At 52.0% G+C, this 16,772-nt stretch overlaps 1 protein-coding gene across 2 annotated transcripts; it reads right to left on the reverse strand.

Moving 5' to 3' along the window:
- Positions 1-167: 167 nt before the first annotated feature.
- On the reverse strand, positions 168-15,141 carry RASL12 (RAS like family 12). Of its 2 annotated transcripts, XM_023220665.3 has the most exons (5): positions 14,889-15,141; positions 12,049-12,105; positions 6,126-6,199; positions 5,208-5,398; positions 168-2,125 (listed from the first exon to the last, which is right to left on the reverse strand). In XM_023220665.3, the coding sequence occupies exons 1-5, from the start codon at positions 14,989-14,991 to the stop codon at positions 1,750-1,752; spliced, it is 801 nt and encodes a 266-aa protein (XP_023076433.1). In that variant the 5' UTR covers positions 14,992-15,141; the 3' UTR covers positions 168-1,749. The 2 variants fall into 2 exon arrangements, with proteins under 2 accessions (XP_023076433.1, XP_023076434.1); XM_023220666.3 differs by lacking the exon at positions 12,049-12,105.
- Positions 15,142-16,772: the final 1,631 nt, after the last annotated feature.

Genomic DNA, 16,772 nt, shown 5'->3' on the forward strand with positions numbered 1-16,772 from the left:
AGCCCGCTTTTTTCTTTTTCTTCCTTCCTTCTTTCTTCCTCTTTCTTTCTTTCTTTCTTTCTTTCTTTCTTTCTTTCTTTCTTTCTTTCTTTCTTTCTTTTTCTTTCTTTCTCTTTCTTTCTTTCTTTTTTAGCAGATACAATGAATGAACTGCAAGCAAACTAAAATTCTGTTATTAAGAAAAAATCTTTTATTAAAATGCTCCTGGAAGTCAGCAGGTGGTATTGCATAGTTTGTTCAGATGGCAGTGGTACACACACACATACACACACAAGTGGCCTGCAGCAAAAGTGCAAAATCCGTAGCTGGCCTGTGGGTCGGGAAGCCTGGCTAGGACTCCAAGCATGTGGTCTTGAGTAGTTCACAGCCCCGCTCTGACCTCAGCTCCTCTATTTATAGAATGAGACTGAAGACTGGGTCAGAGATGCTGTTTGCAATACAACAGCAGTCCTGAGACTGCTGAGAGGGGAAGAAGCAGGCTTCCAGGCCCAGAACCCCCTTCCCAATCCTTCCACCCACCAGGGCCCTCTCCTTTCCCTGCTTGTCTGCTAAGAGTCTGTGCAAGACTTCCCTTGGACCTGGCGTGTGGTAAACAAAATCAGACAATGACCACACTGCCTGCCTTGGAGAGCCTTTTCTTGCCAATGGTGGGATCTGAAAGGAGTGTCCTGATCCCAGGTCTGAGCCATGGTGTCCTGGTATAAGCTGCGGTGACACCACCAAATAACATATGCAAAAATTTGCTTTACTAACCCAAAATGCTTTAGGTTCTAAAGTGGGCTTTGAACACTCAGACTCATTGCTGAGGGTCCTGGGTCCTGCCAAACCAGATGACAAACGGGTATACTGTATTTCCACCTGCAAGGGGGCAGGCCCTGTAGCCCCTGGATGGGTCTGATGCTGCTGTGGGCTCCCTGGAACCCTGGGTAACTCACTGGAGTGACAACTTTCTTCTGCAGCCCGGATCATTAAACTTGACGGAGCTGGTCCTGAGGTTCTTTGGACAGAGTCCTTAACAGTGGAAAAACATGGGGAATCTGTCTGCTGGTGAAAGAACTCTGGGGCTCCTTACATTGGACAACCCACAGCCCCCTCCCTTTTATCCTCATTGAGACATCAAGTGTTGGAAATACCCCTTCCTGGGGCTTCTTCCCCCCGCCCAGGCTGTCCATTGGATTATTTTAACTAGATTTTCCTTGAATAAACTGTGGGGTTTGTAGCCTGGGCCTTCTGTGAAGTCAGCAGATGACAGGAGGGCCAGGCTCTGGCCTCTGAAACTGCAGCCGCCCTGCCTCTCCCGTCCACCAGGTGGCACAAGGACCCCAGGGCTGTCATTCTGCAGGTTCTTCTCAGGCCTGACATTGACAGAGCTATCCACCTAGACCGTCCACTAAGGGCCACAGCTGGCCCAACTGTAGCTGGAGCAGGAAGGGCTGATGGCAGCAGGATGGACACTGCAATTTCTTCCTACTTAAGGCTGAACCCAGGTCTCTGGGTTGTCACAGTGGCTGTTTCCCTCCAGGGCCACAGATGCGGTGGTTACCATGAAGACCAAGGCCTGGAGGGAACAGAAGCAGCATCCCTGCCTGCCACTCCAGCTCACACAGTGAACTGAGTGTAGGGACACTGCTTGGTGCTGGAGGTGGGGTCTGCTGTCCATCAGAGGGAAAAGCCGGTGGTGAGAAGCCAGCCCCTGCCCCGCTGCAGTCCTGTCCACCCACCGAGCCTGGGGTTCCTGGGGAAGGGTCCTCAGAAGATCTTGAAGCCCTTCAGGAGGGTCAGGGTAGGCGCCTTGCGCTTGCTCTGGGCCCGGGATGACTTCACGGTGACCAGCTTGGCCTGGGCCACGGTGGGCATCTCCTTCAGGCTGACAGTGGAGAGTGTGTTGAAGGTGCAGCTGGCCAGCCCATGCCGGGCGGTGAGTGGGGCCTGGTGGGGCAGGGCCCTCTCCTCGGAGATGAAGAGGGGCCGGGTCAGGGGGCTCTTCTCCAGCTCCCGCCGTGCCTCTCGCACTGCCTCATGGAAGACGTGCTGCACGTGCTCAAAGTCCAGACAGGCAGAGACCTCGAAAAACAGGCACCCAAACCTGCCTGCCAAAGCCACACCCTCTGCCTTGGTGACTTGCCTGGTGAGGAAGCAGGGTGAGGCAGGGAGTTAGGAGCAGGCTGTGCCAAATCAGGCAGACCAGCTCCTACACCCGGCGCTCCATGGACTAGCTGGGTGGCCTGGGGTCATCTTCACCTCTCTGAGTCTCAGTGTTCTCATCAGTACAATGGGTTACTGACCTCTGCCCCTCAGGGTTGTTAGGATTACGAAAGACAATTTGTTTCAAGTGCTTAGCACAGTACCTGGCACAGAGTCAGTGCTCAATAAATGGTAGCTGATGTTACCCAAGCCAGAATTTTGGGATGAGGATGAGGATAAGAAGCTACTCCAAATCCCCTATGCTGAACCCTGCCTGTGGCTGGAGGAAGCAGGCCATTCCCATTCCCAGCCCCATCTCTTCTCTACCCCAACATGGGTCCCTGGGGCAGGAAACGGGCCACCCACAGCTCTGGCTTGTGGGATCAGCTCTAGAGAGAAGCAGTCGTTTGGATTGAAGGGTTAGACCACAGCGGTGACTCCTGAAGCCTGTGGTTGGCAGAGTTCTCAGGGCTCCTGGGGTGTTCTCTCTGCCTCTCCAGGGCAGAGGCAGGAGAGGGCAGGGGTGACAACATTTCATGGCGAGGAGGGCAAAAGGAGAGAGGGGGCAACACCTATTCTGGCTTGGTCCTACACCACCTCCCGTGAAGGGAGGATAGAATATCCAAAACTTGGGAAGGTCGTGGAGGTTTCTGACCTGAAAGCCATGGGAATCGAGGTGGGAGGGAAAAGAAGACTGGCTCTTGTGTAGGTCGGATGTCTAGAAGAGGGAAGAGACGGCAGGCGGGGGGTCCCTGAGGTCTTGGGGCCGAGATTCCACTGGCTGCATCTTCCTGACCTACTGCTGAGCTGTCCCACTGCTCACTCCCGAGGATAATGGCACAGCCGCTAGATGAGAGGAGGCACTCCAGTGGGCCATGGCGGGAAAAGTTTCTGAGCCTAAGGCTGACCTGGCAGGAGCAGGGGCTGAGAGTGAGCTAGCTGCCCAGGGTGCCACTCTATGGTGGGGGGAGTCTCAGAGACAGTGAGTGACTGGGACAAAGAGTCAGAGGCATCGAATCTATTCCCCACCCAGGGCTGGTTTCTGCCAGTAAGCTCACCGCTTCCTGAGGAACCGTTTTGGAAAGAACACTTGCTATTATGTGCTTTTATGATGAGCTTGAATCTGCAACTTTGTCATTGTAGGGGCTTGAATACTGAATTTTCACAAACACAAACCCCATGTGTGTGTGCATGTGTGTGAGTGGGTGACAGAGGCACAGAACATTGTTCTTTTTCTTATTTTGTTGCATCCTAGTGAAAATTTTATCAGCGGCTTGAAAGCACCAACCTAACCCACATTTTACCCTTCAAACAGTGAGACAGTCATGGGAGACAATGGCCAATGCTCAGCTAAAAGTTAGACTTCCTGTGCTTCCCAGAATCTCAACTTACTAAACTCGGGACTTGATCGAAGAATGAAATAGGAATACATTGTCCAAGTTGTTTTTAGGGAATGGGTGGGATCAGCTTCATTTGAGCATGTATTCTTTGTTATTTGCTCCCAAACCATTTTAGACAATCCCTTTGGCAAAGATTGGGGTCAAAAGAGTGATTCGTAGTTTTTTCCCTGTATTGAAACTGGCCTATTCACAATCCAGTTTTCTGACCCCTAAGAGGGTCTGCGATTCCTCAAAGACTACCTTCAGCAGCTTTCAGGTCACATGACTTCCCTCATTCACGGAGACAAATTACAATTTGCCTGGGTCTGAGGGCTTGGCCACCTTTGAAGGCCTCTCACCATAGTCCCCCTTCAAGGTCCCACACCTCTCTTTATCCCACTGCCCATCTGACCCGTTCTAAACAAAGGGTCTCCTCCTTGTTAACACCAGTCAATGTGCCCTCGGGGCCTAGGGAAGTAGGACAGACCGACCGTGAACAAGGAGGGATGAGTGGCTGGTGGAAGTGGCTATCCCTTGCAGGTAGACTGGCCACAGATGACAAAGGTCAGTGCTGGAGAAATTCAGTGGCATTACTCATTAAGTTCAGGCATCACAGTGTCAAATGCCTCAGGGCCAGGCAGGCAACTTGAATGTGTGGAGAGGGTGGAGGTAAACCACGGGGAGTGGCGAAGCCTGGGGTCGGCTGGAGAGAGCGTGCCCCACCTCAAAGCATTCCAGTTCTAGGTCTTTTAAGACACTATGCCAGCCAAGCAAAATATGGCTGCAGTATTTTTCAGTAATGCGTCCTCTGGCCCAGTCTCTGACCTCTGATTTGAGTCCAACCCTTTTTAAGAGAACCTGCCGTCAGCCCAGTCAACTGTGGGAGTGAGTGTAGGAGGCTCGGTCTGGGTGAGGGGAGAGCCCGGTGGACCAGAGCAGACACCTGACCAAGGAGCCAATCAGAGCCTCTCTCCCTAGAATTGGAATCAGGCACCAGATCAGTCAGCTGCTGGGAGTGGGGCCAGAAGGTCAGGATAGACTCAGGCAAGAAGGGTGAATCCAAGAGAATCCACAGAGACCCAAGAGGGAGGAAGGAGTGGCTGCTCTTCTGACTTTCAGGGTGTAGCCCCTGTGTGACCCAGAAACCTTTCCCTTCAACTCCTTGGCTGCTTGGAAGACCAACATCTACCATACCCTTATAACATAATCCCTTCGGCCAGGCACAGTGGCTCACGCCTGTAATCCTAGCACTTTGGGAGGCCGAGGCAGGTGGATCACGAGTTCAGGAGTTCAAGACCAGCCTGGCTAACAAGGTGACACCCCATCTGTACTAAAAACACAAAAATTAGCCAGGCATGGTGGCAGGCACCTGTAATCCCACCTACTGGGGAGGCTGAGGCAGGAGAATCACTTGAACCCAGGAGGTGGAGGTTGCAGTGAGCTGAGATGGTACCATTGCACTCCAGCCTAGGTGACAGAGTGAGACTCCATCTCAGAAAACAAACAGACAAACATATAATCCCTTCTATCTCAATTCAAGGGGATGACTGTTCTTAGCAGCCCACTAATCCCTGAAGATGCCACCTGCCCTTACAAGCGAAGAAAGCGAGCTCTGGAGACAAGGGCCAAGCAGGCCGTGCTCACCTGTACTGAGCCATGTCCAGCTTGTTGCCTAACAGCAGGGCAGGGACACTGCGCTGTGTCTCCTTCGCGTGCAAGGCAAGCAGCTCCAGGTAGCTGCTGCTGCTATCGAAGCTCTGGCGGCTGTCAACGCTATACACCACCAGGAAGGCATGGGCCCAGTTCAGGTAGCGCTCGCAGTTCCTGGGGGTGTCCTGGGGTGAAGGAGAGAAGCCCCGCCGGGGGACAGAGGAGGTTGGGGTAAAGGCCTTCACCTGAGCCGTCCAATCCCACCTCCCCACTCCCCGGTCTTTGTATATTGTTTCCCAGCAGAGCCCTTTCAAAGGGGTACTTGAGTGTGGATTTGGCTTGGTGTGAAAGGAGACATTGTCTCATGAACCTCCCTCCCACCACCCAGCCAGAGACTTGAAGACCTTGGCCCCTTGGGCCCAGAGCCAAAGACTCTGGCACGGTCCCTACAGAGACCTGGCTGTCCCTGGGCACCGCTGGTTCTGGGCTGGGCTCATGCTGCCCCTTTGGCTTCTGAGAGTAACTGGCATCCAGCCTTGGCAGGAGGTGGTGAGGACATGGGTGGAGACTTGTGTGTGGGAGAGACCTGGGCTAAGGGGCTCTTACCAGGAGCATCTGTGTAAATAGGTGTGTACCTGCCTCCTCGTGTGCACAGGCACAGAGCCCCACAGCACAAGATCTCAGAGCGGATGCCAGCAACCATCACATCTCTCCAGGCCCCATCCCATCCTTCTCATTTGGCAAAGAAAGGATTCAGACCCACAGAGATCAAGTGCCTTATTCAGGGTTACACAGCAAACTTGAGCTTAAAAGGCATCTAAATGCACATCTGAGGCCTCGCACTCTGGGCCAGGACTTCTCAGGAGGCTACAGTGACTCGCAGCAGTGCATAGGTAATGGAGGTAATGTTACCAGGTCTGCAGTGTCCATGACCCTCAGGTGGACAGGCTGGTGGTCCACGGTCTCCTCGGAGCTGTAGGTGTCCTCTACAACACAGATGGTTAGCCAGGTCAGACACAGTGCCTTGGGTGTAAGTTTGAGCTTCCCTCTGTGCTAGACCCGTGTGGCCTTGGGGGACCTTTGGAGCTGCTCTGGGGCTGGGACCACTGGAAAGTCCTTGGTTCTCACACTCATGGAGGCTACAGGCAGACCCTCCCACCAAGGAGATGCTGCTCCACCTGCAGGACTCAGCATCAGTGGTTACTCACAGACCATGGCTCGGGGGCGGGACTGTGTTCTGGACCCACACACAAAACCAGCAGGATAGAGTCAAGTGTGTGACCCCTAGACCCTGTTAGCAGTACAGGCTGGCTCAGGAGCAGCACTGCTAGCCCCTCTATCCCAGAACCCCAGTCTTTCCCACCTTCTTCCCTTCCGACCACCCTCCTGCCCGCAGTGGGAGAAAAGACAAGGGAAAAGAGAAGTACATGATACGATGGAAGGACGGCAGTCAGACCCCCTTTAGAAGTTCCAAGAAGGTTTTACAAATAATCCTTGTCAACATGACAGCAGGGCGTCAGTCTCGTGTAGTCAGAAGTTTTCAGTTGGAGAATGTGGTATTAAACCTAATGTCAGCTACTTTTTAGCTTTGTGACTTGGCCAAATCACTTCAGCTCTCTGAGGCTGTTTCCTCATTTTAAAACAGGAACACTGTGATAACATTGCTAACAGTTTCCAAGCATTTCCTCTGTCCCAGACGCTGTGCTAAGTGCTTGACATTAGTTCATTTAACAGTCCCATCTCCCAGGGCTCTGTAAGAACTCGATGGGCCCCCCTGGGCATGGGGCCTGGCTTACCACACATGCCTGGTGAGGACAGTGGGAACCATGGTTCTCCAAATAGGGCAGGATCACATTCCCAGGTGATTTTTTTTTTTTTTTTTTTTTTTTACTTTTGAAATACTTTAGACTGACATAGAAGTTGTAAAATAGTACAGAGTTCCTGTATACTCTTCACCCAGCTTCCCCCAGTGTCATCACCTTACATAACCACAGCCCAATGATCAAAAAGAAACTTACATTGATACCATACTATGAACCAAACTAGTGACCTTATTTGAATTTCTTGAGTTGTTACCATATATATATATATACACACACACACATACACACACACACACACACACAGTTCTCATGATCTCAAATCTGAGAAGGCAGCAAGTGGCCAGGCACACAGAGGACCTCGCGGCCATGTTGGCAGTCATTCTCCCCAACCCCAATCTGTGCCTGTGTCATTGGCCCACACGTGTGAGTGTACTTGGTTATTACCTTTCCCTAGGTGTCCCCTGCCCCTAGTGGCCCTAAAGAAGACCCCTTTTGGCAGAATTGGGATGGTCTCTGCCCTCCTGGCAGCATCCACTGTGAGAGGGCACACTCCCAACCCTGGCTGAATTTATAGTCAAACACGTCTCTCTGAGGGCTACTGGCAGCCAAGCTGGTCTGGACACACTCCAGGTCCACTAGCATCCAGCATGAATCACAGACAGCTTCTTGTCCCCAGCCTGCTTTGGGGACTTGGATAAATAGCTGCTCTTATGCAAAGACAAAAAAAATCTAATGGAAACTATGTTCCAAATGTTTAACTATATTTAGTCCAAGAAGAGCTGCCCCTAGTTGCTTACATCTCTTTCAGATCCGTCTTTATTTTCCACTCAAAGATGTCAGATGCACCCCTTTTAGGGGTTCCCCCCAATGGGTGCAGTGTCCCGCCCAGCCCAGTGAAAGGTGCTAGCCCAACCTTGGTCTCCTGCCGACAGCAGGACAGCCTTTCAAGGTTGCTGTTAGCTCCATTGTAGAGAGATGACAAGGTGAGGCCCAGAGAAGGGATCTCGCCCAAGGCCACACAGCACCTCATCAGCAGTAGGAACTTGAACTCAGGGCTTCTAGGCTGGGCTGTGTTCACACTGGGACTCCCTCACCCCGACTGCTCAGTGAATCAGCCTGCCCTCCAGCTCTGTCTGGGCAGAGTACGAGGAAAGACCAGAATCGCCCAGTCCGGCAGGGATGTAGAACATGGCTGTATGAGCTGGAAGAAGCCTTGGAGCTCATACTGTCCAGCCTCCCTTTATAGAAGAGGTGATGGGCCTCAGGGGCTGGGGCAGGAGTGAGGGCCTCCTTTCCCAGTCACAGTAATGTCCAGACTTCCTATCACCAAGTCCCTGCCTCAGTGTACTCTGGTGTCCTTAAATATAAGGGCTTCCTGACACCTGGTTCTAATTAATAGTCTATGGACTTTTGTGCTGAGAGAAGAGTCATTTCCCAAAGTTTTGAATTTGCCAATGTTTTCTTCTCATTTACAGTAATAATTTTTTAAACGGCACCACAGAAGCTCACATCAGAGTGTAATAGGATGCTGCCTCAGAAATGGTGCCTATGTCCTCGCTGGAGGAGGAGGAGGGCAAGAAGAGTGAGAAGCTGACATTCTCCCCTGGCTGAGCCAGATGAGGCACGCTCAGCCCTTCTGGGAGAGGAGAATATTCTCCTGGAGACCCCTGCCCACTCCTGTGGGGCTCAGCACAGGCAAAGCCCTTCCACAGACACTGAATCTCTCAGCTCCTACCAGCTCTAGCAGACATACCGCAGAACAGTGCAACTCTTACACAGTCAGAGCACAGGCTATTGGTCCCATCTTCCAGATGGGGAAACTGCATCTCAGAGGGCCCTGTGCCACACAGACCTCTGACTCCAGGCCCTCTATGACATGAGGCTGCTCCTGGCGGAGAGCAACTGGAGCCATGCCTGGTCTTCCTTTGTGCCTGAGGGTCTCCATAATCTTAAGGCAAATCACTGGGCCCTCTCTTCCTCCATGTCTTCACCTATAAAATGAGGATCATGATAGGAGCTCTTCTTTAAAGGGTAATCCTAAAACCAAAATTTACCCCCACAGTTAAACCCTCATCTACACTGAGGCTAGTACTGTGCTACCTGCCGGAAACGGGAATGAATCTCCATCCTCCAGGCTCACCAAATGAGCTCAGGCTCTCAGAAGACCTAGGAAGGGCATAGAGAGTGGTTTTACCAGCATTACTGATGGCTAGCTCTCCGGCGGCGGAGACCTTTATCCACAGAAGGAAAGGTTCTCGTCTCAGTCTCTGCTGCTGCTGCTGCTGCTGGAAACAACAATGGGACAGTGGCCGGAATGTTCAGGCCCTTCTCAGCAGAACCTTCGAGGAGTGGCACAGGCCTCCCAGCGAGTCTGAGGGGAGAATGCCTGGTTGGCTCTGACTCGTGGGCTGTCAGTGTAGTGTGAGAGACCACAGGCCGAGAGGACTGACCATTGTGAGGCTGCCCACTTCCCAGACAGTCTGCCCACGCATTCCACTACCAGGTCAGAACTCCAAAATTACTCAATCAGGAGGCTCAAACCACCACTGTAATAGGCTCATCCGGTGGGACCCTGTGACAGTATAGATTGGAAGGCAGGGAGGAAGAGAGACTGGAGGTGAGTTGCCAGGAAAAATACAAGATGCCCAGTTAAATCTGAATTTCAAACAAAAAGGAATAATTTTTGGTATAAGCATGACCCATGCAATATTTGAATTAGGCCGAATATGTCTTTTGAGGCCCTGTCCTTGGGAATCCCCCTTGTCCTTTCCCAGACACCATGTCTGCTTGTGTGCCTTTCCTTCCTGTCCTCCCACTCACCTCTGTCCTCAGTTTCTCCACCCCATCTCTATTCCACGCTCTGGCCTCTCCCAACACCTCACCAGCCAGCACACCATTGCGTCCTGTGTCCTCCTCTCTCTGGAGCTCACCCCTGCTAATCAAAGGGCCTCATCTGGGTGACCTTGACCCAGAGTCCTCAGCTCCTTGGGCCTGTTTCCTCCACTGTAGCACTGAAGGGCTGTGCCAAGGCCTTGGCACAGGGATCAAGCAGAGTTTCGAGGAACAAATCCCTTAGGGACTGTCACCATGTCACCTGCCCTGAATCCCTGACTTACCCATGGGAACCCCTTTGCTCTCTCTGTTTGACACGCTGGGGTTCTGTTTAAAATTTGGAAGAAGGGATTCTGCTACCTAAGGAAAAGCTTTTTTAAACCAGGGGACTAAATAGCCATGATGTCTCTGCCTGCTCCAACACTGTGATTTGGTGCTGGATTCCAGCCTGAACTAAGGGGCTGGGCACCACTAGGGTAAGGCGCTCTCCCCTCAGGTGCGGCAGGAGCACCGTATCAGGGGCCTGCTGCAGGCGGTGCAGGGCGTTTCCACTTGTGTCACAGAGCCTTGGGCTTCTTTGGAGGGCTGTCAGGGGTCCCATGAATGCTTTATTTGATTTTTATGAATGGGGAAAATAATCCAAGACTACAACACCCATTTTCAAAAGGCTAAGATCATCCAGACACCTTATGGCTCTCAGTGAACAGTTTACAATAGACAAATGTTATACACGTGAGCTTTAAGCAACATTTATACTAATAAAATCCTGCTTTGATTTGTTTTAGAAGGGAATCTAAGCCATTGTGTATGGGAAGCCATTTGAGGAAGGAAAAGCAAAAATGCATTGAGTGCCTACTGTGGGTCAAGTACTATGCTGGATCTTTTACATGTGTTATTTCTTTTTTTTTTTTTTTTTTTTTTGAGACGGAGTCTCGCTCTGCCACCCAGGCTGGAGTGCAGTGGCTGGATCTCAGCTCACTGCAAGCTCCACCTCCCGGGTTTATGCCATTCTCCTGCCTCAGCCTCCCGAGTAGCTGGGACTACAGGCGCCCGCCACCTCGCCCGGCTAGTTTTTTTGTATTTTTTAGTAGAGACAGGGTTTCACCGTGTTAGCCAGGATGGTCTCGATCTCCTCACCTCGTGATCCGCCCGTCTCGGCCTCCCAAAGTGCTGGGATTACAGGCTTGAGCCACCGCGCCCGGCCACATGTGTTATTTTTTTAATCCTCACAGCAATTCTCTGAGATAAGTATTTTTTAATGCCCATTTTACAGATGAGGAAACAGTAGCTCAGAGAGGTTAGCTGACTGGCTCAAGTTTGCCAATAAGGAGCAGAGCCTGGTAGGGTTCAAACCCAGCTCTGACTGACACGGAAGCATTCCTTTTTCCAATATACCATGACGCAGTGATAAAGACAAGAGCTGTTTTCTCATATAGTTAAAAAACTGGTTCAGAAGCCAGCACCACTAGAGAACTCCTCAAACGTTTGCCCAGCTTTTCTGGAAGAGAATACTGACCATCTTGAAGAATAATACCTATTTGTTTCTGAGGTTTTTTTATTTTTGTTTTTGTTTAGATGGAGTCTTGCTCTGTCGCCCAGGCTGGAGTGCAGTGGCGCGATCTCGGATCACTGCAACCTCCACCTCCCAGGTTCAAGCAGTTCTCCTGCCTCAGCCTCCCAAGTAGCTGGGATTACAGGCACACACCACTACACCCGGCTAATTTTTGTATTTTTAGTAGAGACGGGGTTTCACCATGTTAGCCAGGCTGGTCATTAACTCCTGACCTCAGGTGATCCACCCGCCTCAGCCTCCCAAAGTGCTGAGATTACAGGCATTAGCCACCGCGCCCAGGCCAAGAATAATACTTGTTTGGATGTGAATGTCCTGCTATGTTTATTTTTATTTTTTTAAGTTTCATCACACTTCATATTTTAGGGTAAATCAGCCTTTCTTAGTTCTGTGAATTAGGCCAACCCCCCAGTTGTCTGGGGTAGGCTGTGGAAGGGGTATTTCTGACACCTAAAACATTTTCCCCCATGGGCTGGGTCATCCTGGCGGCCTCTCCCTTCTGTCCCCAGACATGCAGTCCTGGTCAGTGCCCACCCACGGGGTAGGTCCCAGGGGAGCACTCCTGGTGGGGCGCAGGCAGCAGAGGGTACAGGGAGGAGCAGTTTCTTACCCAAGTTGGGGTCATATTCACTGATAAACCTCTTGGTCAGAAACTTCACGGTCAGGGCTGCAAGAAGCAGAAAGAGGTTGGCTGCATCCCTGCTGCCATGTCTAGCTGCTGGCCCCTCGTTTTAGGGAGGCCTTATCTAACCTCTGTGATCCCTGGCTGACATGAAACTCAGCTCGCCCAGAGAACAAAGCTAGGGAACTGAGGAACTGGTTTGAGACGCTCAGAAGGAAACCAGAAATATGGGGAACCAAGTGCCTCTAATTGCACCGGGAATTTTTTTTAATGGCAAGGAAAGCAATGAGTGGCGAGCCTAAGGGGTGTTTGTGAAGGTATGAACTTAGGGGTCAGGACCCATGCAACCATTACCCTAGAGTCAGCTTGGTGAAACCTCAACTGAAGGGAGGTGTCGCCCACCCCAGACAAGTCATAGAGATTCTGAAATATGGGGCTATTTACTCCAGGCTTTGGCTACAAGCCAAAAACACAGGACGAGCGGAGTTGATCACAGTGGTTGATCCTTGGGAAGGGTATAACTCCCCAAGCCCCTGGGCTTTTCAGGTAAGGTCCAGGTGAGGTCTGTGTCCCGAAGAAACACACTCTGGTCCTGGTCTCCCACATCGCAAGTCTTGGCTCTCTCTGGGGCCTCTACACTCATCACAGGTATCTCGGCAGAATGTAAAACTCAAGAATTAAGCTCTCTGGTTCAGAGTGTAGCCACATAAAGCAAGGACCAGCCAACTACTATGCTGGACCCTCAAAAAGTAATGTTCACTACTGCTTGTTTGGAAAGAGAGAAAAGAAAAAGAAAAATGAAAAGAAAAGAAAAGAGAAAGAGAAGAAAGAAGGAAAGAAAGAAAGAACGAGAAAAGAGAGAAAGGAAGAAAGAAAGAAAAAGAAAAAAAGAGGAAAGGAGGTGGGAGGAAAGGAGGGAGGGAGGGAGGAAAAAGAGAAAGAGAGAAAAAGGAAGGAAGAAAAGAGAAAGAAATAAAGAGAAAGAAAGAAAAGTAATGTGATGCTTATAATTCCAGTGCTTTGGGAGGCCAAGACTGGGGTATTGAGACCAGCCTGGGCAATACAGTGAGACCATATCTCTAAAAAAAATAGAAAAATATACCAGGCATGGTGGTGTGCCTGTAGTCCTAGCTACTCAGGAGGCTGAGGGGGAAGATCGCTTGAGCTCAGGAGTTTGAGGCTGTAGTGAGTCGTGATCACACCACTAGACTCCAGCCTGAGTGACAGAGATACTGTCTTTTTTTTTTTTTTTTTTTTTTTTTTAGGCGGAGTCTCACTCTGTGCCCCAGGCTGGAGTGCGGTGGCGCAATCTGGGCTCACTGCAAGCTCCGCCTCCCAGGTTCACGCCATTCTCCTGCCTCAGCCTCCTGAGTAGCTGGACTACAGGCGCCTGCCACTGCGCCCGGCTAATTTTGCTAATTTTTTGTATTTTTAGTAGAGATGGGGTTTCACTGTGTTAGCCAGGATGGTCTCGATCTCCTGACCTCGAGATCCACCCGTCTCGGCCTCCCAAAGTGCTGGAATTACAGGCGTGAGCCACCGCGCCCGGCCGAGATACTGTCTTAAAAAAAAAAAAAAAAAGTGATATTGTGAATAAAATCCTTAAAATTCTTTCCTAGGATTCATGACAGTGTCAGTTTGCAAACTAATACTCAGGGAATACATATTTTAAAATTTAAATTCTTTCTTTTATGTAGTCACTGGCTAAACGGTACCAGTTACAGAACTACGGATAGCAATCTGATTTTCAAAGGGCAAATCTTTCAGAGGAAGAGGGTAATCCCTTCTGTAGGAAAACCACACTCAGAGTCCCCTCTCCGACGGGAGTGGGGCTGGCTTCAGAATCAGAGAGTAGGCCCCCAGTGAGTCTCACAGAACACTGGGGAGGAAACCCACAGCCAGCTGAGCTTGGGTTGGCCATCACTAATGGCTAAAACTGGAAAAAGAGTCAGTGGAGAACCCCCTCTGCCCTCCCTTCTTCAGCCGACCAGGAGTGGCATAGTTCAGTGTTGACACAAATTATCTCAATGGAAGCCCAAGATCTTGGCTCATCAAGGACAATCCCAGGCACCTGGAACCATAACCCATTGTGTTTCCAGAAAGTTGAGAGGGATCTGGCTTGAAACAAACACATTTGATAAGAATGCACAACTTGTCCCAGAATCCGAGGGAATGGGGATGGGAGTTGGAGAGTGGACCTTCCCTGAGAAATCTCAACAGCTAGTGACTTCACCAGCTCCCTTCCGCGGGGAGGGGGTGTAGAGGGGGGAGGGGTTGGAGGGGAAGCCTTCCCCGAAGCCTAATCAGGGAGTAGCAAGCCTGAGACTAAGCTCAAAGAGGCGCCCTAGGCGGAGGGGGCGGAGGGGGCTGAGGGGGCGGGGGGGGGGGTTCAGTGCCCAACAGGTCCCTCTGGAGTCAGTCGCCAAGACTGACTGCTGGCCCCAGGGGAGGTCACAGGGTTAGGGGTTGGAAGGTTGGTGGCAGGGCAGACCGACCCATAAAGGACTCCAAGACACAGAGTCAGAGAGAAGGGAGAGACAGCAGGGGTCACTGACACGGAGGACAGAGACAGTGGGAAGACACAAAGGGAAGAGGCAGGCAGGGAACAGAAGGCAGAGATGGAGGAGCGGAGCACAAAGCCGAGAGAAGAGAAAGCCTGGCAACAGGGAAACTGAGGCAAAGAAAATCACGGTGTCTTGTGCGACCCTCCTGGGTGAAGGAAGCTCCCCAAGCCACTGGAAGAACCTGCCCCCAAGAGCAGAGCGCACTGTCCCCCCACCTACGCCCAGTTCCGCACCTGGCGGCTCAGGTTCCCCGGCACCACTCACCAGACTTGCCAGCCCCGCGGCGCCCCAGGATGGCCAGGTTGACCTCGAGGGGCGTGCTCTGAGGCCCGCTGCCCGCGCGGGGTTTTCCAAACACCGAGGACATGGCGACGCCCTGGACAGCCACGCAGGTCTGCGGCCGGTGGGCCCCACGCAGTACGCCCGCCCGTAGGGGCCCAGGGGAGCGGGACGCAGGCTTCCCTGGCGCGCGCGGCCCCGGACCCGTCGGCGTCCGCGCCCTCAGCCCCACGTCCAGCGGGCTGCCACCCCGGCGGGAAGGAGAGGCCGGTGGAGCCTGGCGGGCGGGGCCACCCCAAGCGCCACCAAACTCCTTGTAAGGGCTGGGGAGCCCCCCGCGGGGCGTGCTCACCCGGCTCCTGGAGCAGGGAGGGAGCTCCGGCCGGCCGCGCCCCCACCGCCGGGCTGGGCCTAGAGGACCTGGCCCGTCACCCTCCCGAGCGCCCCCGGACCCGGCCGGGAAGGAGCAGAGAGAGGGAGCCCCAGGGCTAGGGGGAGAGAGGGAAAGGATGTTTGCACTCTTCCCTGAACCTCCCACTCAATCTCTTTTCATCAGCAAGAAAATCCACCCCTCCCTTTGTTCTACCAAGCCAGCCCCGCCTCCTCCTCCAGGAAGCCTGCCGGGTTCAATTCCAAGCCTTGCCCTTTCTTTAGCTCAGCCTTAGCACTCTATATCCCCAATCACATTATTCTGCCCTTTCCTGTGAAGACTCTAGAGGCCTCACTACAGAACCCATTCAGAATCCAGGCTTCTGGGAGAGGCCGCGGGGCAGAGAGAACCCCTTACCAACATTTCAGGGCCAATATGGGTTCAGCTTCAAGAAACCTAATCCATTCTGAATTACTGTCTCTCCCTAATGGGAGCTAATGAGTTGCATGTGTTTGTGGCCTGTTGTGTAAATGGGGTGTTTGTTCTAAAACCTGGCACCGCCTCTTGCCTACAGCAATTCTGGGATTGGTGGTGAGCCTGGCATGGGTCACCTGGTCATTCCCCTTGGGACTCAGGTTAAATCTGGTCATACCAAAGACAGGGCAAATGGCCCACACCACGAACCTGTACACTTAGGATCTAGTGCTAGCTCCTTCCCTAGAGTGACCTTGGGCAAGTCACCTTGCTTCTTTGGGCTTCGGTGTCCCCATCTATAAACACTAATGGGGAAAATGAGGCAAAATAGAGAGTAACAGAATCAGCCCTGGGCTCCAGGCCTGTGTACATTCTAGAACCCTGTGAGGCATCTCTCCTGGAGTACACACCAGGTTAGAGTGGGGAAAGGCACGGGGGCCTCAGAGACCTCTCACGGCAGCCCTTCTTCTTCCCCTTCCCCCAGATGGTTAACTCATCTACCCACCCACCCACAGAGGAACCATGGAAAACCAGGTGTGCAGGCAGGGCCCAGGGTCAGAGCTGGACGGTAATAACGACTCTTCAATGAAGAACAATTATTTTCCTGCCAATGAAGAACATGAATATTGACTCAGCCTAGTTGCATTTTGGAGAGATCATGGTAAACCAGCTGTGTTATTAAGGTATCGGGTGGAATTTGTTTAGGTTACACTCTCAGGCCAGAATTAGTCACACAGCTAATAGCAAGGGTTTTCCTTTGAGTTGCAGGAGTTGAGAAAGTGGGATCCAAGTTCCAGTCACATCCCTGGGCTGGCCCCGTCCTGTGAAGACAGACTGGTTCCAGATGGGGCCTGTGGGGATAGAATCAATCTCAATGGAAGACTGCTGGAGACAGGGCTAGCTGTGGTCCTGCACGGGCCCAACTGCATGTAAACCTAAGCTCTGCTACTTCCCAGCTTGTGCGATGCTGGGATATTACTTGGCCTCTATCCGGTCTCAGTTTCCTCATCTTTAAAACTTGACCA

Source organism: Piliocolobus tephrosceles, chromosome 6, assembly GCF_002776525.5.
Source record: "Piliocolobus tephrosceles isolate RC106 chromosome 6, ASM277652v3, whole genome shotgun sequence".
NCBI lineage: Eukaryota > Metazoa > Chordata > Mammalia > Primates > Cercopithecidae > Piliocolobus > Piliocolobus tephrosceles.

What these genes read in the sequence shown, in the direction of transcription:
- RASL12 (XM_023220665.3), bottom strand. Translation starts at nt 14,991, where the DNA reads ATGTCCTCGGTGTTTGGAAAACCCCGCGCGGGCAGCGGGCCTCAGAGC. An exon ending in CCGCGGGGCTGGCAAGTCTG is followed by an intron (nt 12,106 to 14,888) that starts GTGAGTGGTGCC and finishes TGCTTCTTGCAG; the next exon opens with CCCTGACCGTGAAGTTTCTG. An exon ending in TGAATATGACCCCAACTTGG is followed by an intron (nt 6,200 to 12,048) that starts GTAAGAAACTGC and finishes TCTGTGTTGTAG; the next exon opens with AGGACACCTACAGCTCCGAG.